The sequence below is a fragment of the Periophthalmus magnuspinnatus genome, chromosome 4 (assembly GCF_009829125.3).
Source record: "Periophthalmus magnuspinnatus isolate fPerMag1 chromosome 4, fPerMag1.2.pri, whole genome shotgun sequence".
In the NCBI taxonomy this organism is placed as follows: domain Eukaryota; kingdom Metazoa; phylum Chordata; class Actinopteri; order Gobiiformes; family Gobiidae; genus Periophthalmus; species Periophthalmus magnuspinnatus.
In genome coordinates, this window is record NC_047129.1 from 33409885 (window position 1) to 33426354 (window position 16470).

General features: G+C 48.0%; 1 protein-coding gene across 2 annotated transcripts in view; it reads left to right on the plus strand.

Moving 5' to 3' along the window:
* LOC117369934 (cAMP-specific 3',5'-cyclic phosphodiesterase 4D-like) overlaps positions 1 to 9926 on the plus strand; it is a 40455-nt gene extending 30529 nt beyond the window's left edge. For both annotated transcript variants that reach the window (XM_055221197.1, XM_033965278.2), the window contains exons 8-15: positions 1513 to 1688; positions 2862 to 2960; positions 3074 to 3238; positions 4310 to 4409; positions 4931 to 5085; positions 5486 to 5608; positions 6225 to 6407; positions 9106 to 9926. In XM_055221197.1, coding sequence (XP_055077172.1) covers positions 1513 to 1688; positions 2862 to 2960; positions 3074 to 3238; positions 4310 to 4409; positions 4931 to 5085; positions 5486 to 5608; positions 6225 to 6407; positions 9106 to 9627 — 1523 coding nt within the window. In that variant the 3' untranslated portion in view covers positions 9628 to 9926. The remainder of the gene's footprint in view (positions 1 to 1512; positions 1689 to 2861; positions 2961 to 3073; positions 3239 to 4309; positions 4410 to 4930; positions 5086 to 5485; positions 5609 to 6224; positions 6408 to 9105) is intronic.
* The last annotated feature ends 6544 nt before the right edge of the window (positions 9927 to 16470 follow it).

Below are 16470 nucleotides of genomic sequence, written 5' to 3' on the forward strand. Positions count from 1 at the left end.
TGTGCGGGTTTAGCTCGCGGCGGCGTCTGTCCATGTGTCACGTTACAAGTGGGAGAGCGGATTTGACCCGCAGAGAGGAGGTTCCCGGTTCGATTCCCGGAGAGAGCGTAGCGTTTGCGTGTTCTTCCCGTGTCTGGGTTCATCTGGGGGCGACACTTTCCTCCACTGAACAAAATGTAGGACGGGTCAAATGCAGAGGACACGAGCAACCCAGAAGTGAGAGGTTCAAACCCTGTGGACTGTTGTTGTGTCCATGAGCAACACACTTCAGCCGCCTTCACTGTGAATGAATGAGTGTGGTGTATGTGTGTAGTCCTCAGTTCAGTCCTGGTTTAGTCCTGGTTTAGTCCTGTTCTAGTCCTAGTTTGGTCCTGGTTTAGTCCTGGTTCAGTCCTGGTTCAGTCCTGGTTTAGTCCTGGATTAGTCCTCGTTTAATCCTGGTTTAGTCCTGGTTCAGACCTGGTTCAGTCCTGGTTTAGTCCTGGTCTAGTCCTGGTTTAGTCCTAGTTTGGTCCTGGTTTACTCCTGGTTCAGTCCTGGTTCAGTCCTGGTTCGGTCCTGGCTTAGTCCTGGTTCAGTCCTGGTTCAGTCCTGGTTTAGTCCTGGTTCAGTCCTGGTTCAGTCCTGGTTTAGTCCTTGTTTAGTCCTGGTTTAGACCTGGTTTAGTCCTGGTTCAGTCCTGGTTTAGTCCTGGTTTAGTCCTGGTTTAGTCCTGGTTTAGTCCTGGTTCAGTCCTGGTTCAGTCCTGGTTCAGTCCTGGTTTAGTCCTGGTTTAGTCCTTGTTTAGTCCTGGTTCAGTCCTGGTTCAGTCCTGGTTCAGTCCTGGTTTAGTCCTGGTTTAGTCCTTGTTTAGTCCTGGTTTAGACCTGGTTTAGTCCTGGTTCAGTCCTGGTTCAGTCCTGGTTTAGTCCTGGTTTAGTCCTGGTTCAGCCCTGGTTCAGCCCTGGTCTAGCCCTGGTCTAGCCCTGGTCTAGCCCTGGTCTAGCCCTGGTCTAGTCCTGGTCTAGTCCTGCTCTAGTCCTGGTCTAGTCCTGCTCTAGTCCTGGTCTAGTCCTGGTCTAGTCCTGGTCTAGTCCTGGTCTAGTCCTGCTCTAGTCCTGCTCTAGTCCTGGTCTAGTCCTGGTCTAGTCCTGCTCTAGTCCTGGTCTAGTCCTGGTCTAGTCCTGGTCTAGTCCTGGTCTAGTCCTGGTCTAGTCCTGGTCTAGTCCTGGTCTAGTCCTGCTCTAGTCCTGGTCTAGTCCTGGTCTAGTCCTGGTTCAGTCCTGGTTCAGTCCTGGTTTTATTCTAGTTTCAGTCTGTGTTAGTGTCTAGTTTTCGATACTTTTAGCTGTGGCTCATTTTCCCTCTAACCAGGAGGTCAGTGGTTCAAATCCCGCTCAGATCTTTCTCTCTGTTGTTGTGCCCCGGGGCAGAGACACTTCGGGGGTTCGGGAGGTCGATGGTGATTTCGTACGATGGATAAAAGCTCCTCACATTCAGTGTAATTCTAGACTGATGCACTTCTGTGTCTAGACAAACAGCATGACGTGGAGATCCTGGGCCCGCCCCCAAAGGACAAGGACAAGAAGAATCGTCCCATGTCCCAGATCAGCGGCGTGAAGAAGCCCACAGCGAGTCCGAGTCTGGCCTCCTCCTGCTCCATCCCGCGCTTCGGAGTGACCACCCCCCACGAGAGTCTACTGTCCCAGGTACGACCACCCCAAACCCCCACGAGAGTCTACTGTCCCAGGTACGACCACCCCAAACCCCACGAGAGTCTACTGTCCCAGGTACGACCACCCCAAACCCCCACGAGAGTCTGCTGTCCCCCACGAGAGTCTACTGTCCCAGGTACGACCACCCCAAACCCCACGAGAGTCTACTGTCCCAGGTACGACCACCCCAAACCCCCACGAGAGTCTACTGCCCCAGGTACGACCACCCCAAACCCCCACGAGAGTCTACTGTCCCAGGTACGACCACCCCAAAACCCCCACGAGAGTCTGCTGTCCCCCACGAGAGTCTACTGTCCCAGGTACGACCACCCCAAACCCCCACGAGAGTCTACTGTCCCAGGTACGACCACCCCAAACCCCCACGAGAGTCTACTGTCCCCCACGAGAGTCTACTGTCCCAGGTACGACCACCCCAAACCCCCACCAGAGTCTACTGTCCCAGGTATGACCACCCCAAACCCCCACGAGAGTCTACTGTCCCCCACGAGAGTCTGCTGTCCCAGGTACGACCACCCCAAACCCCCACGAGAGTCTACTGTCCCCCACGAGAGTCTACTGTCCCCCACCAGAGTCTACTGTCCCAGGTACGACCACCCCAAACCCCCACCAGAGTCTACTGTCCCAGGTACGACCACCCCAAACCCCCACGAGAGTCTACTGTCCCCCACCAGAGTCTACTGTCCCAGGTACGACCACCCCAAACCCCCACGAGAGTCTACTGTCCCAGGTACGACCACCCCAAACCCCCACGAGAGTCTACTGTCCCCCACGAGAGTCTGCTGTCCCAGGTACGACCACCCCAAACCCCCACGAGAGTCTACTGTCCCAGGTACGACCACCCCAAACCCCCACGAGAGTCTGCTGTCCCCCACGAGAGTCTGCTGTCCCAGGTACGACCACCCCAAACCCCCACGAGAGTCTACTGTCCCCCACGAGAGTCTACTGTCCCCCACCAGAGTCTACTGTCCCAGGTACGACCACCCCAAACCCCCACCAGAGTCTACTGTCCCCGGTACGACCACCCCAAAACCCCCACCAGAGTCTACTGTCCCACCTGAGTTTTAAATCTCTTTGAGTCTTTGTGGCTCCCTGAATCAGGATGTGGCTCAGTCACACCGGCTCACAGATCTGACTCGTATGTTTCAGGAGATCGAGGACATAAACCGCTGGGGTCTGGACATCTTTAAAATCGCAGAGTTTTCCGGAAACCGCCCCCTCACGGTCGTCATGTTCTCCATCTTCCAGGTACAGATCCCGCCGTGTGTTTGACCGGGTTTAGTTTAGTTTCACTTTCCTTTGGAGGATTTGGAGGCGGGGCCTGTGCGAGTCTCTGGGTGATTCTCGGCTCTTTTCTTCAGGAGCGTGATCTTCTCAAGACGTTCCAGATTCCCACAGACACGTTCTTGACCTTCATGATGACCCTGGAGGACCATTACCACGGCGACGTAGCCTACCACAACAACATCCACGCCGCCGATGTGGTGCAGTCCACGCACGTGCTGCTGTCCACGCCCGCGCTACAGGTGAGAACGTCTGCACAAAGAATCGTAAGAGCCGTAAGGAGCTGTAAGAGCCATAAGAGCCATATGAATTATAAGAATCATTAGAATCAACAACATCCACCCACGTCCTGCCGTCCACGCCCGCGCTACAGGTGAGAACGTCTGCACGAAGAATCATAGGAATCATAAGAGCCAAAAGAATCATAAGAACCATAAGAATCATAAGAGCCAAAAGAATCATAAGAGCCAAAAGAATCATAAGAGCCAAACGAATCATAAGAACCACAAAAGCCATAAGAATCATAAGAGCCATAAGAATCATAAGAGCCAAAAGAATCATAAGAACCACAAAAGCCATAAGAATCATAAGAGCCAAAAGAATCATAAGAGCCAAAAGAATCATAAGAACCATAAGAATCATAAAAACCACAAAAGCCATAAGAATCATAAGAGCCAAAAGAATCATAAGAGCCAAAAGAATCATAAGAACCACAAAAGCCATAAGAATCATAAGAGCCATAAGAATCATAAGAGCCATAAGAATCATAAGAGCCAAAAGAATCATAAGAACCACAAAAGCCATAAGAATCATAAGAGCCATAAGAATCATAAGAGCCATAAGAATCATAAGAGCCAAAAGAATCATAAGAACCACAAAAGCCATAAGAATCATAAGAATCATAAGAGCCATAAGAATCATAAGAACCATAAGAATCATAAAAAACACAAAAGCCATAAGAATCATAAGAATCATAAGAGCCATAAGAATCATAAGAACCACAAAAGCCATAAGAATCATAAGAGCCATAAGAATCATAAGAGCCATAAGAATCATAAGAGCCAAAAGAATCATAAGAACCACAAAAGCCATAAGAATCATAAGAGCCATAAGAATCATAAGAGCCAAAAGAATCATAAGAACCACAAGAGCCATAAGAATCATAAGAGCCAAAAGAATCATAAGAACCACAAAAGTCATAAGAATCATAAGAGCCAAAAGAATCATAAGATTCATAAGAGCCACAGTGCAGATGTTTCCAGAGCCTCGTCACATTTGTATTCATTTATTTCACATTATCTCGTCCGTTTCAGGCCGTGTTCACAGACCTGGAGATCATGGCCGTGCTCTTCGCCAGCGCCATTCACGACGTCGACCACCCGGGAGTCACCAACCAGTTCCTCATCAACACCAGTGAGTCTCCTGCTCGGTTCAGTCTGACCTCATGTCCAGGCTCGTCGTCTGGTTCAGTTCAGTCTGGTTCAGTTTAGTCTGGTCCAGTCCGGTCCAGTTCAGTCTGACCTCTGTCCAGGCTTGTCGTCTGGTTCAGTTTAGTCTGGCTCAGTCTGGGTCGGTCCAGTTCAGTCTGACCTCTGTCCAGGCTCGTCGTCTGGTTCAGTTTAGTCTGGTTCAATCCGGTTCAGTCCGGTCCAGTTCAGTCTGACTCTGTCCAGGCTCGTCGTCTGGTTCAGTTTAGTCTGGTTCAGTCTGGTCCAGTCCGGTCCAGTTAAGTCTGACCTCTGTCCAGGCTCGTCGTCTGGTTCAGTTTAGTCTGGTTCAGTTTAGTCTGGTTCAGGTTAGTCTGGTTCAGTCTGGGTCGGTCCGGTCCAGTTCAGTCTGACCTCTGTCCAGGCTCGTCGTGTGGTTCAGTTTAGTCTGGTTCAGTTTAGTCCGGTCCAGTCCGGTCCAGTTCAGTTCAGTCTGACTCTGTCCAGGCTCGGAGCTCGCCCTCATGTACAACGACGCCTCGGTGCTGGAGAACCATCATCTGGCCGTGGGCTTCAAACTTCTTCAGGAGGACAACTGTGACATCTTCCAGAACCTGAGCAAGAAGCAGAAGGACTCACTGCGCAAGATGGTCATCGACATGGTGAGAAGAAGATGAGGTCCTCCTCCTCCTCCTCCTTGTCCTCCTCCTCCTCCACCTCCTCCTCCTCCTCCACCACCTCCATCACTGACCACACCCTCTGTCCAGGTTCTGGCCTCTGACATGTCCAAACACATGAACGTCCTCCTCTTCCACTACCTCTTCCTCTCCCTCTTTCTCCTCCCCCTTTTCCTCCTCCTCCTCCTCCTCCGTCGCTGACCACACCCTCTGTCCAGGTGCTGGCCACTGTTGTGCTGGCCCTGTAGTCCGTGTAGTCTCTGTGCTCTGTCCTCCTCCTCCCCCTCTTCCTCCTCCTCCTCCTCCTCCTCCTCCTCCTCGTCCTCCTCCTCCCCCTTTTCCTCCTCCTCCTCCTCCTCCGTCGCTGACCACACCCTCTGTCCAGGTGCTGGCCACTGACATGTCCAAACACATGAACTTTCTGGCCGACATGAAGACGATGGTGGAGACGAAGAAGGTGACCAGTCTGGGTGTGCTGCTGCTGGACAACTACTCCGACCGCATCCAGGTACCGCGCCCGTCGGTACTGTGGGTACCTCATGCATGTCTGTGGCAGAATGTTCAGCGGTTACCGTGGTGAAGCCACGCGCACACACACACACACACACACGAGCAAACACACGACAAATACGTGAAAAAGTGAATTTAAAAACACATTTCCGAGGGTTCGCGGTCCTGTTTGGGCTTTAGACAGAGCAGTGCCTCCAGCTAGCGTCACATAGGACATAGGGCTAACAGGACTCAGGGGGCGTGTCCTTGTGTAGATTGAGAATTATGTGTTTTTTTTCCTTATTTAAACCAACAAATACGGCTTTGAATATACGTTTTATGAACATTTAAACATGCCGTTTCATTCAGAACGTTCTAATGACTCACCGTGATGAGTTTATAAGCACTTTTCACACCAGAGCGGAGTTTTTACCGTCGCAATAATGCTACGAACAGATAAAATTGTCCAAGAATCGGCGTAATTCTGTGGTAATTCAGACGCAGACACTTATTTGAACCTGTGATGAATCTGCACTGAAGCTCAAATACGCGGACGATTTGAAGCTAAATCGCTCAGTCCGACTTTTATCGTTTGTAAAAAGCTCACGTTGGTGTTTCTGGTCCACGCCGGGCAGGTGCTGCAGAACATGGTCCACTGCGCCGACCTGAGTAACCCCACCAAACCTCTGGAGCTGTACCGACAGTGGACCGACCGCATCATGGTGGAGTTCTTCACCCAAGGAGACCGCGAGAGGGACAAAGGGATGGAGATCAGCCCCATGTGCGACAAGGACAACGCCTCGGTGGAGAAGAGCCAGGTCAGAGAACGAGAGAACCAGCACGAGCTAAATATAGAGAAGAGCCAGGTCAGAGAACGAGAGAACCAGCACGGGCTAAATATAGAGAAGAGCCAGGTCAGAGAACGAGAGAAGAGCCAGGTCAGAGAACGAGAGAAGAGAAGAGCCAGGTCAGAGAACGAGAGAAGAGAAGAGCCAGGTCAGAGAACGAGAGAAGAGAAGAGCCAGGTCAGAGAACGAGAGAAGAGAAGAGCCAGGTCAGAGAACGAGAGAAGAGAAGAGCCAGGTCAGAGAACGAGAGAACCAGCACCAACTAAATATAGAAGAGAAGAGCCAGGTCAGAGAACGAGAGAACCAGCGTCGACTAAATATAGAAGAGAAGAGCCAGGTCAGAGAACGAGAGAACCAGCACCAACTAAATATAGAAGAGAAGAGCCAGGTCAGAGAACGAGAGAAGAGAAGAGCCAGGTCAGAGAACGAGAGAAGAGAAGAGCCAGGTCAGAGAACGAGAGAAGAGAAGAGCCAGGTCAGAGAACGAGAGAAGAGAAGAGCCAGGTCAGAGAACGAGAGAAGAGAAGAGCCAGGTCAGAGAACGAGAGAACCAGCACGAGCTAAATATAGAAGAGAAGAGCCAGTTTACTGTTCATTTAATTTTTCATTTATTTATTTACTTAAGCACATTTCACAAATTTGTTCATATTTCAGCTCAAAAAAGGAGAAGTGAAGAAGAAAACGTATTAAATCCACCCGTATCTTTCATTAGAACATAAACTAAAGTGTAATATTCAGTTATAAGTGTTAAATTTGTTCAAAATGACCTTAAAAATCGCACTTTCTTACTGTGAGTGGCCTCGCCTCTCCACAGATCTGACCTGGTGATGTGCTGCTGCTCGTCTCCATGGAGATAGATGAGTTTACATGTGTGTAGATTGAGTGGGAGGCGGACACTCCACAGATCTGATTCAAACTGTCACGTTTCGTCTGTGGTCCAGGGTCAGAAGTATCGATACTCAGGCGAGAATCGATACTAAAGCTAGTATCGAAAAACGTGTCTTTCCTGAGTTTAAGACGCAGACGAGTTTTCTCCTCCTTTCTCTTTCGTCTCCTCCTATCGCTCTTTTCTCTCCCTACATTTCTTTACCCTCCCTTTTCCTCTCCTCTTTCTCCCTCCTCTCTCTTTCTCCTCATTCTTTTACCTCCTTCCTCTCACACTAATCCTCCCTTTTCTCTCTCTCCCACTCTCTCTACACTTTCTCTCTCTCCCTCTATTTCTTTCACTTCTCCATCTCTCCTCTTTCTCTCCCTTCTCTCCCCCTCCTTCCTCCTCTCTCTCCTCCTTCTCACTCTTCTCTCTCTCGCTCTCTCCCTTCCTTTCTTTCTCTTCTCCTTCTCTCGCCTTTTCTCTCTCTCCCTCCCTGTCCTCCTTTTCTCTCTTCCTCTTCTCCTTCTCTTTCTCTCTCCTCCTTCTCTCTCTCTCCCCCTCCCCATTCTTTTAACCTCCCTCTGTTATCTCCTTTTTCCTCTCATCTTTCCTCCTCTCCTCTCTTCCTCTCCTCCTCTCCTCTTCCTCCCTCCTCTTTCTCTTCATTCTTTTACCTTCTTCCTCTCACACTAATCCCCCCTTTCTGTCTCTCTCCCTCCCTTTCTTTCTCTTCTCTTTCCTTTCTCTTTCTTCTCCCATTCTTTTACTCTCCCTCTCTCTCATCTCCTGTTTCCTCTTCTCTTTCCCTCCCTCTATTCCTTTACCTTCTCTCCTTCCTCTCCTCTTCCTCTTCTTTTATCATCGTGGTATCGGCTCTTGTTCCTTAGTGTTTAAAGTCGTTGCCACGGCGACAGCACTGACCCCTCCCTCTCCTCCTCCTCTCTCTTCTCTCTCTCTCCTCCTCCCTCTCTCTCATCTCCTCTCTTTCCCTCTCTCCTCCTCTCTCTTCTCTCTCTCCTCCTCCCTCTCTTCTTTTATCATCATGGTATCGGCTCTTGTTCCTTAGTGTTTAAAGTCGTTGCCACGGCGACAGCACTGACCCCTCCCTCTCCTCCTCCTCTCTCTTCTCTCTCTCTCCTCCTCCCTCTCTCTCATCTCCTCTCTTTCCCTCTCTCCTCCTCTCTCTTCTCTCTCTCCTCCTCCCTCTCTTCTTTTATCATCATGGTATCGGCTCTTGTTCCTTAGTGTTTAAAGTCGTTGCCACGGCGACAGCACTGACCCCTCCCTCTCCTCCTCCTCTCTCTTCTCTCTCTCTCCTCCTCCTCTCTCATCTCCTCTCTCCTCCTCTTTCCCTCTCTCTATTCCTTTACCTTCTCTCTTCTTTTATCATCGTGGTATCGGCTCTTGTTCCTTAGTGTTTAAAGTCGTTGCCACGGCGACAGCACTGACCCCTCCCTCTCCTCCTCCTCTCTCCTCTCTCCTCTCTCATCTCCTCTCTCCTCCTCTTTCCCTCTGTCCATTCCTTTACCTTCTCTCTTCTTTTATCATCGTGGTATCGGCTCTTGTTCCTTAGTGTTTAAAGTCGTTGCCACGGCGACAGCACTGACCCCTCCCTCCCTCTCCTCCTCTTCTCGCTCTCTCCTCCTCCCTCTCTCTCTCATCTCCTCTCTCCTCCTCTTTCCCTCTCTCCACTCCTTTACCTTCTCTCTTCTTTTATCATCATGGTATCGGCTCTTGTTCCTTAGTGTTTAAAGTCGTTGCCACGGCGACAGCACTGACCCCTCCCTCTCCCGTCAGGTGGGCTTCATCGATTACATCGTTCACCCGCTGTGGGAGACGTGGGCCGACCTGGTGCACCCGGACGCTCAGGACATCCTGGACACGCTGGAGGACAACCGGGAGTGGTACCAGAGCATGATCCCCCGCAGCCCGTCGCCGACCAGCCCCGAGGAGCACGGCGACCAGAACCCCGCCCACGGCAACCAGAACACGAGCCCCGTCCTCCGCAACGCCGGCCCCGCCCACAAGCTCGCCGGCCCCGCCCACCCGCTCACGGCCGCCGCCCCCTCCGCCGATAAATTCCAGTTCGAGTTGACTCTGGAGGAGGAGAGCGAGGAGGAGGAGCCGTGCGACCCGCGGCGGGAGCGGCGTGGCGGCGGGTGTCACCTGTCGTCCCTGTCGCCCCTGGACCCCCGCGCCTCCAACAGCCGCTACAGGCCCCCGTCCCCGCACCCGGCCCGCGGCCTGGCCTCCATGTCCGTGCGCAGCCCCCGCTCCCCCAGGACGCTCGACTCGCCCGACCGCGAGGGGGCGACATAACGACCCGCGCGGCCTGTCCCGTCGCCACGGCAACGGCAAAGATGTGCTCAGGTTAAAGCGCGAGTGACGGATCCTGACCCAATCACAGTAGAAAACGAAAAGAACAGGAAGTACAAAACACAGTACCACAGCGGCCTGCTCACGCCGCCGCCGCCGCCGCCGCGCTCCAAACAGGAAGTGCTCACGGACGCTGTGGTCGTCACTGTCGCTAAATCCAAACAAAACAAAATAAAGGTTTAATCAGAACTTTTGTGCAGAGGTGGAAGGTAAACAAGTACACGCAGTAAAGTACAGGACTCAAGTACAAGTTTTATGTATCTGTACTTTTACTTAAGTACATTTTACAGCGGATACTTTTTACTTTTACTTGAGTAAGTCTGAGAGCAGTATCTGTACTTCACGCTCCAGTCCGTTTTTGAAGTACTTTTCATCACATCCTGAATAAAGTTTGAGCTGAAGCTTCGACTTTGAGCAAAACAAAAATAAAAAAGACAAAATTCGTCTCATTTTAAATAAATATTTCTACATTTACACTTAAACCAACAACATTTGTGTGAAATACTTTGATTTTTTACTCTTAAAGTACATTTTTAAACGGGTACTTTGAGACTTAAGTAGATTCCTCATGTGATACTTTTACTTGAGTAACTTTTTACCTCTGTATTTGTACTTTTACTGTAGTATTCGAGTACTCCTTCCACCTCTGCTGTTGTGTTTTTGAGTAAAATGACAAAAAAATAGAAGAAACGAGACACAATTTTCCGTCAGATCTTAAATATAACGATAAATATATTTGAACTTTTAAACGGCCGAGTTTGGACTTGGTCTGGAACTTTTTTATTTTATTTTTCCATTTTTGTATTTATTTTTTTTATTAAAGTCTAAATAATCTGACGGTGGATGAGATTTCCCCTTCGCTCAAGTGCAATAAAAACATCTGATTTCACTGGCAGATTATTTTTAGACTTGTTTATTTTTATTTTTCAAGGCAAAATAATCCGCCATTTTTTATATTTTAATATTTATTTTATTTTAAGTTATTTATGTTTTATTTTTTGCTTGGAAAAAAAATAATAAATGAGAAAAAGTTTGTTTTTTATTACAGTTGTAGATTATTTTGCCTTAGAAAAATAAATATGAGCCGGAAACTGAGAATCGAACGAGTCAAATCAGTGAATCGCTGATAAATCTTAAAGATCTTTGCTGTTGCCGCGGGAGACGGAATCAGGCCCTTTTCTGACCCCAAAACATCAAGTCTGTAGAATCACCGCCGTCCCTTTAAACTGGAGACACCCGATCTATAGACCCGGGGGAGCACCCACGGGACACTGGACCCTGAGCACCCACAGGACGCTAGAGCACCCACGGGACAAGCCACCCCGAGAGTATCCATGGAGACAGGAGCGCCCATGGAAGATCTACGTCACCCATAGGACTCTGGACCCTGAGCACCCCCTGGGACACTGAAGTACCCATGGGAGACGGGAGCACCCATGAGAGACAGGAGCACCCATGGGAGACAGGAGCACCCATGGGAGACAGGAGCACCCATGGGAGACAGGAGCACCCATGGGAGACAGGAGCACCCATGGGAGACTGTCCTTGAACGTCCTGCTCCTCTGTAGCTTTGGTCGTCTCAAACTGCGCTGAAGGAAACGTCTTCCTCAAGTTCATTTCTACGAGATGTTCTGAAGGTTCCAGATTAAAAATGGTTTGGATTTGGGATTTTTGTCGTTTCTCGTGACCGGACCAGCGCGTTTTAGATTCTGTACGATGTCACGGACGATTCAGGACGATACTGGACTTGGAAAACCGTAAAACCCCGATGTTTTCGAAGCAAAGGATCAGTACACGAGCGTTTTTAGATCAAAAGTGATTGAAGCAGGACCCAAAGTCGTTTTAAAAGCCCGAGAAAGGTTTATAAGACTCTTTTCCGGTTAAAGAATCAATAGAAACGTTTAATATCGTCCCTTTAGCTCAAGCACTGACCGATAAAACCCTTTGGACCAGAGCTTAACGTGTGAATTTGTAGAAACGGTCCATCTCAAACACCGCAGATCCTTCAGAAACTTAGAAACCCGTACGAGAACGACACGGGAGTAAAGAAAGACGTGGGATTCTGGGATCGGCTGTTCAGGTTTCAGTTTTTCTCCTGAGTTTAAAACATCTAATTTGAACTGAAACCTTAAAACGCAGAGTCAAATCGGCTCGTGAAAATCGCGTTTAGACGTCGTCCAATCGTCCAATCGTCCCTCAAACTCTGGTCTGCTCATCGGAAACGCAAACTTCTCAAACTTCTCAAACTTCTCAAACTTCTCTTGTTCTGTTGTGGTAAAAAGGAACGTTCAAATCTGTCGACGGGAGAAAAAGTCGTAGGAGTGAAGACGTAGCCAAACGTCTTCACTCCTACGACTTTTTCTCCAACGGTTCGTCTTGTTCTTTTCTGGAAGACTTAAAAACCTTAAATCCTGCGCTGGAGTCTGCTCAGGGCTCAGGGAGGAGACACTTCTGTAGCTGGACATACTTGTGGACATACTGGAGATACCTCGGGGACTGTGGATCAAACCCTTTAAATGGACAGAGGAGGTGCAGAGGAGGCGCAGAGGAGGTGCAGAGGAGGCGCAGAGGAGGAGCAGACTGTAGCCGAGCGCAGGACACGAGACGCCACCTGTAAAAAACAAAAACCTCCAGCTTTATTTTTCTACCAGAGACTATTTTACTCGTGTGTCTGTGTCTGTCTGCCCCATAGACTGTATATATAAATGGACGTAGCTAACCCGCTAGCGTTACAAACAGGAAGTGAGCGTGGCTTCAGTTCACTTTCTGTTGAAAAATCGCCGCCCCTCTTGTCGCACCTGCTGCCGTCGGACTCGTCGTTTTGGTCTTAAATGTTCGTATTAACCCGCGCGACGTGATCCTGTTTTACAATTTTGTCCCCAAATCAAGACGTCAAACATAAACAACAGACAAATCAGGCACCAAAGTCACTCCCGCTAGCGTTAGCAACAAGTTTGACTGGGGAATTAGCTTCCAACACCCTCGCTCCTGATTGGCTCTTTGGTTGCTAAGATACTCGCGCTCTGATTTCAAAGTACGAAACTGGAGCTAGCCTCGAGGAGCGTCCTTTAGCTGCAGCTAGCCTCGACGAGCGTCATTTAGCTACAGCTAGCCTCGATGAGCGTCCTTTAGCTGCAGCTAGCTTTGAGGAGCGTCTTTTAGCTGGAGCTAGCCTCGACGAGCGTTTCCTACCTGGAGCTAGCCTCGCCGAGCGTCCTTTAGCTGCAGCTAGCCTCGAGGAGCGTCCTTTAGCTGCAGCTAGCCTCGAGGAGCGTCCTTTAGCTGCAGCTAGCCTCGACAAGCGTCCTTTGCCTGAAGCTAGCCTCGATGAGCGTTTCCTACCTGGAGCTAGCCTCGACAAGCGTCCTTTAGCCGTAGCTAGCCTCGACGAGCGTCCTTTAGCCGTAGCTAGCCTCGACGAGCGTCCTTTAGCCGTAGCTAGCTCTGTGGGAGGAGTCACCCTCAGTCCACTTCCTTATACAGTCTATGGTCTGTGTCCGTGTGCTTTTTGTATCCGGTGCCTCCAGTTTCGCAGTAGCACTTTACCGTTTCAGCTCTCGCTTCATCACAAAGGGCTTCACGTGGGGCTGTGGCTGCAGGACACGGGCTGAGGCGGTTCAAACCAATCACAGGGCAGCGTTGTGGTTTGGGGGCGGAGCCTGAGGTGAAGCGTCCAAACAAACACGGCGACACTGATGGATGTGACTCTGCGCGTTTTAGCAGAAATCCAGACTTTTTTTTTTGCTTTGTGCATTTGTGGAGGGAAAGATGTCTGTAGCACCACAACATGATCACATCCAGGGGTCAAGGGGTCACGGGGTCAAAGGGTCAGCCAAACATCTGGATCCTGCTCGTCATAAGTGAGGGCTTTTTTTAAGTGACTCTTTTATGGACTTAAGTCACAATTACAGCTCCCCTTCTGTGTAAAACGTCAGGAACGGAACCACCAACCCTGCGGTGAACGGGCCCCTTCGCCTGTGAACACTGGAGCGACGGCCCCACACTGTCCCCACTGTAGACTCATGAGGGGGAGGGAGGGAGGGGTTCAATTAAATCAAAAATGTAAAAAAAAAAATCATTCAGTAGCTGCAGAGCCTCCACCAAACTTTTTAAATCTAATGTGACTTTGTCTTTCCACAAACGGTTGTCCTTTTTTTTTTCCGCTGTAAAACTGAGAAAGTCTTGACCCTAAACGACCCCGTCTTTATGAGGCCGTCTGTGGCTCCCTCTGGTGGACAGAGCCACGTCTGCAGCCTCTGATACTGTAGATTTCACACAGACTTTAGTGATTGTATCCCACAGATTTGTACCTGCGACAGGTGAGGCAGGTGCGACAGGTGAGGCAGGTGCGACAGGTGAGGCAGGTGCGACAGGTGAATGTGTCTGAACGAGGTTCACCCAGGACACCGCTGAAACGGAGTGTTTCATGTTTCAGGCTCTGATTGTTTGTGTTTGTGCCATAGATTCTGATTGTGCCAAGTTTCACCAGGGCTGCACCGTGTCACCAAATATAAATGATGTGTCCTTATTTTATTATTTTAATTTTGAATTTAATTTGACTTTATTTTATTTATTTAAATGTATTATTTTATTTATTTATTTTATTTTACTTTATTTTTTTTTAAATTTGACTTTAGTTTACTTTATTTTATTATTTTAATTTATTTTATTTGACTTTAGTTTACTTTATTTTAATTTTTATATTTTTTTATCTTTTTTTTGTTTTGTTTTTTTTAAACACAAGAGTCAAATAAAAAAATCCACAAATTTACGACTCACATGTAGAAATACGATGACTCTTTTTGACCAGTTTAAAGGTGCATTTTGTGACTTTTCTGCTTGGGGTCCATCATCTGCTCGTCTCCATGGAGATGCTTCTTCAGAAATGTTCCACAGCATGGCATTAAACTTGTCTCACATTTATTCAAACACAGGTGTGTGTTTTTCACTGCTCAAATTAAACCTTGACAAACAAAACAAACCTGCATTTTTACTGTAAGTGGAGGTCGCCTCTCCGCAGATCTGACCAGTAACCTGACTTGGTGATATGCCTCGCTATATCCATGAAGTTAATGCCATACTGTGGAACATTCCAGGCAAAGCAATAACAAAAAACTCCACCAAAATAGAAAAAAAAAAGTAAGATTTTTATCAAAACCTTCCAGTGAAATGGTCTAATCTGCACTTTAATGTCACACTGCGGAACATTCCAGGCTAAGCAATAACATCTCCAGGACGACAGGCGAGGTGCGGAATGCGGCCGCTCCAACAGAAAGGTTAAAGGTTACAGAATACATCTTTAAGTCAAAACGCATTTCCCTTTTTGTCTCGTGCGTTGCCAGATTGGGAGTTTGTTTTTTTTTTCTACTTCAGTTGTATCTTTGGTTTTGTTCGACTTTTTTGATTTTGTGTTTTGTGACACGGCGCCGTCCTGTGTGGAATCTGCTCTGATGAACGATCCGTGAATGTTTTATTTACTGCACCGTGTTCCATTTCTGTGTCGTTCTGACTCATAAAGTTCATAAATCTACACTTTTTTTCTTTTTTTTTGCAAATTTCATTAAAAAAACTCCTTGAATTCAAAAAAAGTTCATCCGTTGGTTCCAGGTTTGAAGAAAACATTTGTATCGTGGCCAAAACAATTAACAAATCAAAATGATCCATGTTTCGAGTGATTAAAAAGTCCTCAAAATGGCGGCTATTAACTGGAAAAGCGCGTGATGTCACTTCCTGGTGCGTCTGATTAAAGCTGATTAAAAATGGCGGCGTCTTTGTCGTTTAAAGGTCACGAGGTCAAAAGCGTCGAGCTGCGGTGAGAACTGAGACCGAAAGTGCACGAGGGGAGGTGAAGTGAGACGCTAGGCTAGGCTAGGCTAGGCTAACGTTAGCATTTAGCGAGACGCACACACGGCTAATCCTGTCAGACCAGATTATTACGACATTATTTACACATTTGATTCAGTTTGTGGTTAAACGTACGATTTTAAAATGCAACTGTCTCTCGTTTGATGAAAAATGAACAAAAACAAAGTCACAAAACAAAATAAAACACGTTTCTGCGTTTCTGTTTGGACCTGGACGTGACATCACCGCGTTAAATTTAAATAAAAGGTAAAATACGTCTGATACGTAAATAAAAAACGAAACAAAAGTGCTTAAATTAAGATAAATATTGTGATTTCATGTCATTTAAACTTTTGTATTCATTATTTTTACAGAGATTATTTTTTATTTTTGATGATGTTGCACCGCGGTTTATGTAACTCGACGGGACACGCGCGGTTTTTGGACGAAAATCTCCAAAACGTCTGATTATTTCTTCGGGTCGTTTTTACGCAGAGGAGACGTCGAACTGTGCGTCTGGTTTTGTTTCGTGCGGAAAGACCCGGAAATGACACAGATACGAACATTTATTTAACAAACTTCACCTGAGAATTCTGTTGTCATGTGACCCCCGTCAGAGCCAATCACGTCCTCGTCTGCGTCAGTCACTCCGCCCTGTGTGTGTGTGTGTGTGTGTGTGTGTCATTTATGCCAAAAGACTTCTGGAGTTCAGGGTGTTCAAAGTGGAAAATGCCAATAAATTATTCACAAATTAACATGAGTTTGTGTTTTATTTTTATATAAGTGTCTCATACAGAAAAGTGATTATGATTTTAAAAAACAAAACACAAAACTGAGACAAACTGGATCGTTTTGTGTCGTTATGTAAAGATTTTGTGGCTCACAGTGAAAACGAAACTTCAGAGGAACTTCAAAACAAAATGGAGGAGAAAAAGTTCAGTC